The 14875-nt window shown below is 37.4% G+C and overlaps 1 protein-coding gene across 8 annotated transcripts in view; it reads right to left on the bottom strand.

Annotated features, from left to right (window-relative positions):
- RGS7 (regulator of G protein signaling 7) overlaps positions 1-9228 on the bottom strand; it is a 268343-nt gene extending 259115 nt beyond the window's left edge. For 3 of the 8 annotated variants that reach the window (XM_035320392.1, XM_035320391.1, XM_035320398.1), the window contains exons 1-2: positions 8935-9225; positions 7838-7945 (exon numbers count right to left, since the gene is read on the bottom strand). In XM_035320392.1, the coding sequence (XP_035176283.1) occupies positions 7838-7915 (78 nt within the window). In that variant the 5' untranslated portion in view covers positions 7916-7945; positions 8935-9225. Of the gene's footprint in view, positions 1-7837; positions 7946-8934 lie in introns of all 8 variants that reach the window. The other 5 variants (XM_035320395.1, XM_035320396.1, XM_035320393.1 and 2 more) reach the window with 4 other exon arrangements.
- Between the last annotated feature and the right edge of the window lie 5647 nt (positions 9229-14875).

The following is a 14875-nucleotide window of genomic DNA, read 5'->3' as shown; positions in this document are numbered from 1 at the left end:
CACATCTCCCCAAAAAGGATTTTTGATATGAATGACACTGTGGATCTAGTGAATGACACTTCAGATTCCATTCAGTGGCTATCAAATATGTCCCTGAGTAGAAGTAGCAAAATAACTGTAAAATAACTCAGCTGCTTATTTTTCAAGTACACATCTGCAATGAAAAAGATGTATAAAATATACATTGTGTCATTTCTCCAGTTCCTAATTCATCAACAGTAAACTTTTAGCCTGAAGTATCTTTGAGGGAAAAGCAGGTAACAAAAGTAAGAGCAATGCCCTGTTCACTTCCACAGACAAAACAGCTTCACTGAAGCTCAGCTGACAAAGCTATCTTCTCAGAGATGGACAGAGCATTACAAATAAATCAAAGGAAACTCACAGCATCATCTGACAAAAAAAGCTTTCAAACAGAAACATGCATAAAAAAAAAAAAAAAAAAAAAAGGCCCCAGTTGTACAAGGATAAATAATACAAAGATTTTAAACTGGCTACCACAGTAGGGTATCACAAACTAAGCACAGGCTGGTTTAGGCTTAGGGAAGATGACCAAGACCCCCAGTGAAAAAAAGAAAAGAAAAAATATGATGGAACTACTCAAAGAACAACTGAATGTTCATGATACAGACCAATTCCTTATTTTGGGGAGTTCAGTGAAAATCTGAAAGGAAAATAATTTGAAGCCTGCTCTCATAAGCAAGAAAAAGTATAGTTAGTTCTGGAATTCCACCATTTAAAAACTATTTGGGGTTTTAATTGAAATACATACTTGATTTGAACATTTTTTCCTTATTATATAAACCATTTTTTGAACAATTTGACAGACTGCAATATACAGATGTTTAAATTCTGCAGTTTGAGTTCCTCTCTCCTATGTTTTTTGGTTTTGTTTCTTAATGCCAACCTTCCATCCCTGTCAGTGAAGAAGTTTGTATGTAGAAGCTTCACTGACAGTTATGGTGGCTTTATGAGGTGCTTCTATTCTTGTTCCTACCGCTCAGTTTCTTCAGCTTGCTTTCCTGCACAAACCCCAATAAGCTTTCCCACTCCAGATGAAGCTACTGCTCAAAACTCCAGTTCTCAGACAATTCAGCTCCAAGGACTAATGTTTGGCTTACCAGGCACCGTCATTCCTGCCATATATATTCCAGTTATTCTTATAACCAACATGTACTCTTATAACCAGCTCAACTTCATTATCTCCATATTTTTTTTTTATAGCTCATGGGAATCAAAGCCAAAATCAAAATTCCCAGCTGATCCCTTTGTTGTGGAAAATTGTAGGTGTTGTTTCCTACTTTTTCTTCACTGCATCATCATCTGAAAGTTTCTTTTGAAGATTTTTACTGAAGTGGTTCAGTCTCCTCTGACTACTATCCCCACTCTCAAAATTTTCTCCCCTCATTCATTTGCCTAAGGTTTACATTACCACCATTAAAATCCAAACTTTTCTTGCCTTGATCAAAATCCACAGAAGTTATCCTCCCACATTACAAACTCCTTCCCTCTACTGTTGCAATTCATTAAATAGTAATAATAATGGAATGCATTGAAGCCAGTCCAGGCAGTATTTTGCAAGCTTGGCCCTGATGGCCCCCTCCTCTGTAGAAAATAGCTTGTTCTACTTCATCAGAAAGGGACTTCTAGATTTTCCACTGCTCTGACATTCCTCAGCTTACCCATCGGTAACACAAACAATAATTATATGCAACTTTTTCATAATTTTTTTAAAGATATAGTTGAAAACTAACTACATTCACACTCTGTATTTTAATAGATCTGCAGTCTTAACCCCTCCCACCACTTTGCATGAAAAGTTTCATAGCATGAAAGCACCAGTATATTCTGCTGATTACATTATTCTGTTTCTTCTAGGTTCCACCAGGGATTTAGACTGTATATGTACTTCATAAACCAAGTTTCTTCTGTTTCAGCAGCTTTTACAGATTGATCTGAAGAAGCTGTTGTGGTGTTTCCTATACTTAAAACTACAAATAAACTTGAATTGTTATTGCTGAATTGGAAAAATAGCCATATTTTAACAAGTCTTATTTACATGCACATTTTAAATGCAGTCTTGTTCATATCAGCTTTGGTGGGAATCTTTCAAATGTTATCATCTGATACAGGTTACTACAAGAAAATCCTGCACTCGACAAACCATGTTGAAAGTCTGAAGTAAAAGAGAACAAAATACAAGAACTCCAAAACAAACAACTTCTGACTCCATATTGCACGTCACTATCAATAGCATCATTGTTTCCATAGTTACAAATGTAGACTGCTTCAAAGGAAAAACAGAGAGAAACTGAAAATGACAATGCACAATCAAAACATGCACATACAGTTTTCAGATGGCACGTGGGATGGAGAAAGGAAGTAACATGGTGGCACAGAATTCTGTGGTGTTTTTTATTTGAGAGTAATGCTAGTGATCAGAGCACATCAAGCTTAGAACAACAGTAAGAGGCAGTAAACCTCTCACTGTGAAATCACTTGATACGTTTCTACACCTAGTGGAAGAAAGAGGAGAATAGAAAGAAAGGAAAATATCAGCAGGAATCACCAAAGCAAACACACAGGGCAGGTGCACCTCTCACATCTGCAGATCTAGCCACCTGCTGACTCCAGTAGATGGTTTTTATTAAAAACCACCCAGGTTTCTTTGGGTTGCATTTTCAGTAGTTCTGTGTATTTGCAAGACAGTCAAATCCTTTATACTGCTCTTATCACAAGTGATGCCAAAGCATATATTCTCTACCTAGTGTTGACAATAACCATTCCAGGAGTGGATACAGCATAAAAAAGAACAACTGCACAGCAGCTAGGTACTACATAAATTACGAAGAAGGGATGAGAGCATACAGCAAAACATGGGCACTCCACAGAATCTAGCAACTATTCTGTCCTTCAGTATTAAGTTCCTGCCCCCTAACTATCACCTAGCTTACTTTAACAGCAACCAACTGCTCCAGAACTATGAACAACATCCTCAAGATGTTCATGCTGGAGAGGAAATTCTATTCACATCTTACAGTTAGAATTTCCAAGACCCATAATTGTGGGTTGATCTCAGTCAATTGTATACATAGGATTGTCAGAATAAGACCAAGAACAGCATTCACACCTTGAACAAACTGCAACAGCATCACCATTCTGCTCTGAAGAAGAAATTTCATATTGTACATGTTTACTGTAATTTAATTCCCAAAAACATAAATTCAGGTACCACCCTGGCATTTGCATGTACAGTGGAGTAACAAACTCTGCAGTCTTCACTGGGTGCAAGATGCACAATTAGGTTGTGACAGTGTATTCAGAACTGCATAGTATCAAACTAATTCTTCTCTTATCTTAGTGAGTGACAGCACTTAGAAAAATGCCACCTACTACACCCTCCCTTACCTTTACAGGCTCTATGGAGTAGTTACCTGGTATCATTTTTTTCCAACAATCTTTTTTAAATGAACAATACATATATGCACTCAGCACTGAGAGTCACCTCTGGTACAAGCAGAGGATAGAAGAATGGTTATTGGAAGATGGTACTCACTATTTTATAATGGTCTTTTACAACATCTTTTAAAGTATCACACCTGGGAGTCATAGCTTCTACAAATAATATCAGAAAACGTTAAACTAAGAACTAGCTTGAGATCACAAATTCAGCCTTTTCTATACATGAGTACTGGTGTATATGACCTTCAACAACTGACACAAGAACAGAACAAAAACATCACTTGCTTCATTACAGCACTGAAAGACCCAACTGTTAGCAATTCTAATCAGCTTTGGAAAAAGCTATTTTAACATTTGGGGCAGTGAGGAAGATGGAGAATCAAAGCTTCAGTCACAAGAATATTACTATTCAGACAAAATTAATCTTACTGTTTCAAAATAAGACCATCATCTCTCAAATGAAGCTAGTTCAGACATCAATACAATAACCATTAAACTTCTAATCCTTGAAGCATATGCTTGACTAAAAAGTAAACAAAGAACAGACCAGAAAGATAAACAAAGGTTCAGTAGGACCAGCAGGAGGTCTAAAATGGAAGTTCTTCAAAGACAACTCTTTTTGAATCATTTGTGCCTCACACTAGATAAAACAGGATAAGTTAGGCTCTGAAACTAGGGGAAACTGCACAATACATAGACCTTATATTACATCTCAAGCATCTTCAAGACCTAACTTCTACCAGTAAACTAGCATTAAAGAAATCCAAGATTTCTGTATGAGCAAAAGGTAAGGTTTCTAGCATCTTACGTCTTTTAATTGCTGACTGAAATGAACTTTGTTGGAGAGGAAGTAAAAGAAGGATTTTTTTACATTTTTCATGTTTGCCTAAGGCTACTGGAAGAAAAATTCAGGACTTTTTCCAAGGTATGTTAGTACCAATGATGTGTCACATATCATTGCTTTATAATTAGGCTGATAGCCAAGAAGAATAATGCAACTGACATTTTATTTTAATATAAAGTATTTCCCAAGGCATAAAACCACTGACACACAAGCATCTTAAGAGGCAGCATAAAAATGATATAAGGAACTATTCACTTGTATTACTGCCTTTTCCATCACAGATTCAAATAAGCCATTTTAGAATTATGTATGCATGGAATATTGAAGTAAAATATTCTACAGTTTGGTGGTTGTTTTTTTTTTTTTTTTCCAAATATTTCATATCCAAAAACAATGGAATAAAACTCTTTTTCTGTGAATACAAGCTACTATAAGAAAAATATGCTATCTACACTCAGTATTGCTTTATACTACATTTTGATAATCTTTCTTCAACCCCTCAGGTGAGTAACTAATCACAAACCAAAGATTAAAGAAAAAATAAAAATAAAAACTTCCATGTCAAGAGTTTGCAACTTACTTAAAGTGCAATAATTACACTATAATGATTCAAGCTTTAAATATTCAATTTGCAAACACCAGAACTTCATTCTCTAAAGAACGCTCTTTATATTTCCTGCAAAATGCTCCTGACATAATCAGGATTTAGGAAACCCAGGGCTGAAAGTCCTCATAGTTTAGAATTTATTTAGTTCAGATTGTCTGGAAGTTATACAGACTAGCAAGAATTATCAGGTTACGTAATTACGGTTTTATAGCCAAACTCATTGTCTTCACATAGCATGGCCAAATTTTAGTTCTTATTATCACAAGAAAAGATGTCCCACCTATTCCTTGCAGGCACATATATCAGAAAATTTATACAATGTCAACACATAGAGTAGCATACAAAAAAAAGTATTCCAGCAGTGTTATTCAAATTACAAGACTTCAAATTCTTTTTCCTTCTGAAGCCAGCCAATTGCACTTTTTTTCCCCCTAACAACTATTAATATTTGTTCAGTTGGCCAAAAAAGAGTCCTTTATGAAGCTGGCAGATCAAGTTCTTTGTTCACTCTGCACAACGCTTTCATTTCCAACACAATGATAGACAGAGAAGTATTGTGTTTTCAAATGTATTACAAGGAATCCTGTGATTTAGTTGCTGCTATTAAAGAATGATATTCAGAGACAATATATTCTGAAATGAAATGATTTCTACTTAACTATCCTTCTCTTATGTTCTAGGCACAGAAATTATAACACATTTGACTACAACCAATAACTTACTGTAGAAAGAAGTAGGAGATTTTTTTAAAAAAGTTATCTATTATTTTGTCACCTATTCCTTGAATATTGCCAAAGGGAAGACTATTCTTAGTTTTCTCTCTACTCTAACAATCTTAAATGACCCTTTTGATTCAGCATGCTATAAAAACAAGTTTAGAACTATAAAAATAGATATGGCACATAATACTGTAGAAGATCAGTGGTTTGGGAAGTTTAATACTTGGTGCACCACCTGCACTTTAACAATAACAAGAGAAGGACCATTGCTATACTAGAAGAAAAACCGATACTATCCCCATACCTTTGATTTACAGAGAACTGAAAATTTATTTGATGCTGAATATGTAATTGAGGTTTTATGTCCTATTCCCTCTCTGCATTTTCAAATTTTCCCTGCATCACCAGGATTCTTGTCCCCTGCTTCAGAAGTTTCCTTTGAATCTGGAGGCTGCTCAGGGGCAATGTTAAATTGTGGCATGAGGTCACACTAAATATAATAGATCACAAGCTTGGACAGCTACTGAGACAAAGACACCACAGGAGAAGACAGTTTCTCTGTGTTTCTCCTCTGTGTACTAAGTAAGCAGAGAAAAGACTTCTTTCTCAGCATAGAGTACATGACAAATATGGAAAGATTCTGTCCAGAAAGATCAAAACCCTATGAAGGCTTGTAATATAATATAAGCTTTGGTACGTTGCTTTTAATATATGCAGAACTTCTTTACATATAAATTCATGCACACAATTTCATTTAGAAACACACTTGTGATGTCAATTGTAAGGTAACCTTGTATTTTTCTAGATGTTCAATCTTACATACACGTCTAACTAAAGTTAAATTCATAAATTCATTCACTTTTGAAAAAAAATCTAATTTTTCAAAAGAGTAAATACCACTAGAACCCACTGAAAGCAGCGATGTATTTGAAAATAGAAAAGAAAAATAAACCATGTATCCGTCTTAATTTTGAGACTATTTTATAATTTCTGGGAAAAGATAATTTACTGTTGATACCTCATTTCACCTTAAAGACTAAACTGTGTATATATTGGATATTTTGTTACAGTTAACTTGCAGAAAGAAAAGTCAGTGCCTCTAAAAAAAAATATTGATTTTTCCACCAGATAAAAACAATGACAAACAACTTAGTAAGCACTGCATTCTAGGAATAAACAAGTAGTTATGTAATTATGTATTTCTGTGTGCAAGAGCAGCTATTTTTCTCCATTATTAGAAATTGCTATTCTCTCTTGAAAAATGCAATTAAAGATTTATGAAAATAAACACGATTGCCAAGTTTAAAATAAAAAATAAGTGTATCAACCATTTCAAAACCCCCAAGCATCTACTGCCACAGAAATGAAAGCATAGTGGCTAAATAACCCCCCACTCTTGGAGCTCAGCGTCTGGAAATTTGTATATTGATGCTATTATAATAACTACATTAGAAATCCTTACCAGAGAGAATCCCTGGAGTGTATGTTTGTTTTCTTGTGTTTTTTTTTGTTTTGTTTCAGTTTTTGTTTTTAAGTTCTAATTATTGTAGATAAGTAATATCTTTAATCAGTTTTCTCCTCATATAAGTTAATGGTTCTGACTTTCCTACACTTTAAGAATCTTTGCCCAGAGAGAGCAATACAAAATATATTATGTAGTTAATATTTTGCTTTAAAATATATGAATTAATTTTACTAATAGGTTTTTACAAGTGAACGCTTGAACTCAAAACATCTTCCAGTTTCTGGCACATCACCAGCACCACATATCATATGTTTCTACACATAAAGTTAATTAAATATATCAAGTATTTTGAATCAAAACAAACTGATCCTGAACATGATGCAAAGTTGACACACACATGTATATTTTAGCATTCAAAACAACAAATCCAGTCACTTTGTAACATAGGAGTCACTAGCAGTACCTGGAATATAGATGTACTTTTCACATGCCATTTGATCTGCATTAGGCAGCATAAATGTCAACAGATAAAAACAAACAACAAAAAGACTCTAAGTCCATGTCAGGTGATTGTGCTCAGAAATCATTCTGCTTCATTCACAGCAAAGCACAGCAGTACCTTCTATTCAGTACAGTGGAGAGAAACAGTAAAAATGATGGCCTCACTTGCTAGGCAAAAGAGTTCAGGACATCACCATTTCCTGAAGTACCTTCCTCAGCTTTTGAAATACAGAAAGGCTTACCTTTCTGTACACCAGCATGTTTGGGGATTCATCAGCCACCCCGTTGCTGCTTTGCCCGTAATTATTTCCTTGTGCCATGTCCCACAGATTTGATCTGCTTTTGTTGTTCTGTAAAAGGTAAAAGTGGTCTTGTTAAGCCACTGCCTCAGATTTCCTTCCTTTCTTGATGATTAATGGACCTGAATTTTGACCAACACATTATCAGAATCAGTGGATGCCCTTAACTCCAACAGATATTTACACCAAAGCAAAGCAGTTAATTCACCTTTTACTGTCATTACTCTCTTTTGCCTGTAAGTAATGAATGTAATATGTTAATCTAATTTAGCCTGTAATGAATTGTCACTCCAAATAGCTCCCTGACACACCACCAGCCAGCATATCATGTGGGTGCCTCCTCTCAAAGCCTTCCTCCCTCCTCTACACAGCTTCAGTGAAGGTTGTTCTGCACCTAAGACCACAGTTTGGGGGGCACTGACTGGGGCCATGACTGCATGTGCAGTGCTGCCCTTTCCTCACCGTTTGGGCCGAAGCAACTTTCAAAGCACACAAACACGCAAAAAGCCACCCACCCACTTTCAGCTTCTCCACAATTCACCATGTAATGTGCCGGGGGATGGGAGCAGGTTGTGGGGAGGATTGGGGGGGGGGGTGGAAGAAAGAAGGCAAAAACCCTTCCCGGTTGCTTTCACATACTTTCCTCGCACTTCACCACAAACCACCGGCTCGGCCGCCAGCCCCGTCTCCTATCCTCCCTCCCTCCCCCCGGCCACACGGGAGCTGCACCAAGCCAGCGCTCTGGCTTTGCACGCAGGTGTGAGAACGTGCTCCATCTACAGACCGCGTCGGCTGCCGCGGGGAGCCCGGCGGGCTGAGCCCTACCCCAAGCAACCCCCTTCGGAGCCCTCCCCGCCGCCCGGGCGCAGCAAATGGCCGGCAGCCCGGCGGCGGCGCGTTCAGAACCGCGGAGAGCGGTGGTGCTGGCTCAGCACCGCGGAGAGCGGCGGCCCCGCGGAGAGCATCAGCAGCTCTCTCGGCACCGCGAACAGCGGCGGCCCCGCGCTCAGCACCGCGGACAACGGCCGCGCTCGCCTCACCTGGCGGGCCAAGGTCACTCCTGCGGCTCCGGGCGCGCCCCGCGCGGGCGGCGTCAGCCGGCAGCGGGCGGGGGGACGCGGCGGCGCTCGCTCATCACACGCGGGCACACACACGCGCTCACACGCACACACACACAGCCGGGGCTGCGGCTCTCTCTCTCTCCCTGCTCTGCCGGAGCGGCGACAGCGCAGCGCCCGCCCCGCAGTGGAGCGGCCGTCACGTGGGGGACGGGCACGTCAAAGGTGCTGCTGCCGCCTCCGCCGCCGCCTCCGCCTCGCCTCTCCTCGCCGAAAGCGGCCGCCAAGGAACTGCAGCTGCTGCAGAGCTGGCAGCGGCCCCTGGAAGTGAGATTAGGCAGCGCCAGAGGGCTGGGCAGGAAGAGAAATGTGGGCTAATGGGATGGGAAAGGAAAGAGGGAAGGTGGTGCGAGAGGCTCTAGGCGACACCTGCTCCCCCCATCTCCTTCCTACACCTTCACCGGCAGCAGCAGGGTGATCAGCTCTGCCTGATCCTCGGCCCTATGCTGGGCACTCCCTCATTCTAGCTGGAAAAAAAAAAAAAAAAAAAAAAAAAAAAATCCGCTGGGAGCTTGTGCCCCATTGGCACTGTAGACCGCTGAGCAGCAGGAGACAGCAAGTCTGTGCCAACCTGATGGGAAGACCTGAGGACACCTCAGGACATTCTCAGGGCTATTTTACTATGTCCAGTTTGTCCCTCGCTTGCAAAGGCATATAGAGTTGACGATGATAAAAATTAAAAATAAGGTCTGTAGGTCATATTTTTCCACATCACATGGATAAGAATGCTTTTGTTTTCCAAGTGCTGAAACACCCCCCATGCAACATCCACAAGAACAGAAGATACTTAAGTGATTAGCTTTGGGATATTCCCATTTGAAAGTATCTCGTCTGGAAATAGTGACTCAAATTTAAAGGATTATCTTGGAAAAAAAATCTTCTACTGTGCACCGCACCTTGTGGGGTGTGCACCGGTGGAGTCCCACAGTACACACAGAGGTTTCCACACATACTGTCATCCTCACTCTTTCTACCTTCCTCACATCCCAAAGAGACTCAAATCAACAATATCCTGTTAGAAGTCAGCTATTAGCAACTATTGATAACTAGTCTTAACAACTCTTTCGAGTTTTGCAGATGCCTTTAAGTCCTTTAAAAGAGAAAGTGACAAATTAGCTAAGACATTGATAGTGAGCCACATTGTTCACTCAAAAAAAAAAAAAAAAAAAAAGAAGTGGAAGAAAGGAAGATAGATTTAATAAGGGTCCTATAACAAGCACTGGAGTAAAGACAGCTGACTTCAAATATGAATTAGAATGGTCTTCAGGGAGAATAGAAGTAAAAGGTGAAATGACCCAACAGAGAATAAGAGTCAACAACAAAGCTCGGTGGGATATACTGGGCAGGAAAGGAGCTCTGTAGTAGACAGACAGCACGTCTAGACTTTTCCACAGAAGAATAATTTAGTATGACAAAAGAAAATGGCACTGTGAAAAAAAAGTTTGGATTAGAGAGAAATTTGCAGTTTTGAGACAGAAGAGAGATGAAGTGAAAGTAAAGTTGATAGCAAGTGAAAGAAGTTGATAGCAAAAGAGAGAAGTAAAGGAAAAGAATTACAAAAGGTGAAAAGAGTGGCAGAGAAAAATATGAAACTAAAGAATAAACAGAACTGGAAAAAAATTCATTTCCCTTTAAAAATCCTCTTGATGTACAGTAGCATCTTGAGGAACCTAAGCAATGAAACCTCAAAATTCTAATCTTCCAACAGACCCTGTGACTAAGTCCAGTCCACTGTTGAGAAACGAATACCAGCAATAAAGATCTCAATCTACAATTTTCCTAGCCATCACATACATACTCCAAGCGAGCAGTGTTACAGTAGTTCAGATACCACAAATCTGACTGTGTAAGACTGATAGGTGTACTTCATGTCAAGGGAGAATTCTTCCAAAATCTGTTTAAAAAGTTGAACAACAGTAAATTCACATTCTTATTTATCAGACTGTTGTCCACATTTCTTTGAGAGTAAAAATGGGAACTGCATAAAATATGCTTCAAATGCAATTTTACCATAAAAGAGGGGAAAAATCACTAAAAATATTGATTTACACATACTCCTTCCATTTTCTGTGCCAGCCAATATTTAGTAAAGAATTTGTGTTAAAGGGGATTTAAAATTCAAACATTATCAAGTTTCCAATAAAGTCATTTGCTTGTTTTCTTACTCTGCCTCATCTTACTACCAATCCAAGTGAGAAAAAAAAAAAAAAAAAAAAAAAAAAAACCTGGATCTGCTGAAATCAATACACATTTGTCCATTAATATCAAAAGGAAATATATTTCACATACAGTATTTAATCTTGTCCTTGGAACCAAAGGAGTAACACAGTCATCACTGTTACATATCTCATAACTACAGAGTAGCTACACTGAAGCACACCAAAAAAAGTTTTCCATTTCACCAGCAAGTCCACTGCCAGAATGAAAAAGAAGCTCTAACCTTTGAAAGGGCAAAACAGAAGAGAAAGACAGAAATAATCCAACATATTTTATTTATTTTGGTCACCATTTTGTGGTGAAACAGACAATGGAATGGACAACTTCATAAATGCAAGTCAAAAGAAATTAATTTATTTTCAAAATACTCAACTGGATCATCTCATTCTAACATGGATGTGCTTGCTCAATAAAAGGCTTTAATTCATAAGTTACTTACACATCTTATGTTGAATGTCATCACTTATCTCATCCACAGCTAGCATTAGCATCTCCAGAAAGCATGGTCTGCCAGAAGAGGAATGTCCTATTTCAAAATGCAAAGCAAAACTACTCATTAATAAAACAAAGATGATAGGAAAGGCTGCCAAGGGGCAGCTTTATCTAAAAAGGCAATAAAGTACACATAATTTAGCAAGGTATTGACTACATTTTCTGTGTTTAGTTAGCATTGTCAATAAAACTCAAGTATTCTAGTAACGTCATATGCAGGTTGTACACATAACACATCTATTTTTAAGTCAGAATATTATGTCAGGACATCATCTATCTGGATATGAAGGAGATCAGGATTTTTTCTGTCTGTCCTACTGATCTGTAATGTTATGACAACACGCTGCCCATATCTATTAATTATCTCTTGTCTTACACCTAGACTGAATGTTCCTTGGAGTAAAGACTTACTATGCAACCTCTTAGAACAGCATGATCTTGTTATATGGCAAAACTTTAAAACATTACTGCATTATAAACAATGATATTCAAACTTACAAAAATAATGCAAACCTAGACAACTAGGCTCTAAACACTAAATACTGATGAGTTGTTACTGTACTACCTTCAAGTATAAAACTCAAGTATAAACTCAGATTTTTCTTTTTTTTTTCTGCTAGCCTAGCTAAGCATAGAGACAGCCCTTCTACTTTAATTGAACAGATATATTGTGATTCTACAAAACTGCAAGTGTTTCAGTGCCATGCTCTGAACTGATAGCTAGTGATCCCAGACTGAATTGTCAGCCTGATTTGAACAGCTGCTCCTTCATGAATGAATTGCAATCAAACCATTTAATGTAGGTTGTCAAGTGTCCTTCAGATGATTACGAATTACAGTATATATTTGCTAAAAATGTACCTTGGGTTGATTGATTTACAAACTTTATTTCTTTCATATCTTTTTGTTAAATACCTATGCATCTGTTTTGTTACCCACCTACCAGCTCTATTGAAAGAGTAACTACCTTTATCAATTTATGATGCTAAAGATACAACTGTATGTCATCTTTTTTATAGGACAAGAGGTCAAGACAACAAAAAGAGTACTTTTTAAAATAGAAAAGTAAATACATAGCATTCTAGAATTAATGAGAAAAAAAAATAGGACTGATAAACCAACAACAAAAAATGCTAAAGTTATGGACAGGCATAATTTCACATGACTAGGAAACTATTAGAAATAAGGAAAGCCAACATTTCCACTATCTTTTTTTAAAAAAAAGAGTATGAAATATATATATACACTACATATATCACACATAGTAAGATTTACATATATACGAAACTTAAATGTAACTAACTTCATATCCTACTGAAGATGTCGACTACTACTGTCATAGATAACAGCTACATAGAATTTTATATCAATATGGTGTCTACCACATCTAACCATGGAAATTCAACAGCTTACACAATCAAAGCAGATCAATGTCAAGTAGTTGTACACTTCACAATTAAACCAGTTTTAGATACATCCAGAAGAGGGCAGTCTTTCTCAAAGAGAAACAGGTTACATTAGATATCTGATATACAAGAAATATGCATCAACATTAACTTTCCAGACAAATAACTATTACTGTCAGCTATACACCCTAATTTCCTTGAAAAGTGAGTGTTTACTAAAATGTAAAATATTACAGTATATTCCTTTAAAATTTCCTGGAATTCTCAAGATTAATTACTCTTTTTTACTCTTAAATCTAAATCACTAAATCGAGAAATCAGTTAAACGTGTAATAACGTAGTAATACAGCTAATCTTCCTGAGGAAAAAAAAATATATATATAATCAAGTTTGGGTCTTATGTTACCAGCATCCTCCCTCACTCAAGCAAGGTTCAAAATCCTGGTCTCCCAAGTCCCAAAACAGCTCTTGGAGAGGCTTTTTCATTTTTCAATTAAGACATTATTGACAGGATGGACCTAGAGTGTGGGAAATCAGACATCTGATCTATGCTTCAGCCAAAATATTTTAAATAAGGGTCTATTGCTTTCAGCATCTCATTACTTGCTGCTTATGACATTTTCCAGGGAGGGAAAAAAAAAAAAAAAAAAAAAAAGGAAGACTTACAGGTTAATATAGAAATCTTCAGAAAAGTTGTACACCTCATGCAGCAGCATTCTAACTACTGAGCTATTTTGTATGAAGTAAGAAAACTTCATATAAAAAGAAAACAACGTGAATGAATGTGATCTTGTAAGTTTAGCTATAATTCTTTTAGCCTGAGCTATTAGCTTAATTCAACCTGACATTAGTTTCAGGTTTAAAGAAAAAAAATACTCTTTTGGATCTGGTTTGGGGTTTTGTTTGTTCTTGTGGCTAAAACAAGAACGAAACTCTGTCAAACCAAGTAACTAGCTCTCTCCCTTTACTCCTTAAGAAAATATTCACAGGGCTGTATTTACTCTGATCAGAATAGAATAAGCCCCTTATTTAAGATTCATTAGGAATAAGTCACAGATTTAGAAGCCTTTAGCATGAAAGACTAGAGAAAGGAGGACTCAGAAACTCTATATAGGGAGGGAAAAAGTGTATCATGTGTGAGAATGCCATGGTTACAGACCAGAACAGCTTAATTATTGAAAGGCATCATAAGAGAATTAACGGGAGTCACTGAGAACTGGCTGAAGGAATAATTTGTGTGGCAACAAAAAAATGAGCTGCTAAACAAAAATAGTCCAGGAGAAGGAAGGGGTGAAAAAAAAAAAAAGCTCAAGAGATGGTAGAAAGCAGAGAATGAAACAAAAGGACTTGGTCATGGTTATCAGTGGGTGGTTCTTGCAAGCTGTTGAAATGGCTTTGAGGGAAGTGGAAGATGTATTTAAGAAGCTCATGAGATGAGATTAAGGAAAACTGAGAAATTTTGAGGAGTATAATTTTTTCCTTGACATACCAGATCTCCTACCCTGTTAATTCAAAGAAATATTCTAGAAACTTTCACCAAGTCGAGAAATGGTAAAACGTTATTTTTTTTGTTTTGTTTTTCTCCCAGTTGCAGTTGCTCTAGGTGGTTTCTCTTAAAAAAAAAAAAAAAAAAAAAAAAAAAAACTTTTCTCCAACATACTTTTCCAACTTTAAGCTAAGTTTCCACATACCACACACACAAAAAAAAATAAAAATAAAAAAATTGTGGCAGCTGTCTAGTCAGGAAA

The sequence above is a fragment of the Oxyura jamaicensis genome, chromosome 3, assembly GCF_011077185.1.
Source record: "Oxyura jamaicensis isolate SHBP4307 breed ruddy duck chromosome 3, BPBGC_Ojam_1.0, whole genome shotgun sequence".
In the NCBI taxonomy this organism is placed as follows: Eukaryota; Metazoa; Chordata; class Aves; order Anseriformes; family Anatidae; genus Oxyura; species Oxyura jamaicensis.
Note: the sequence above shows the minus strand (reverse complement) of the source record. Positions and strands in the feature narration are given on the sequence as shown.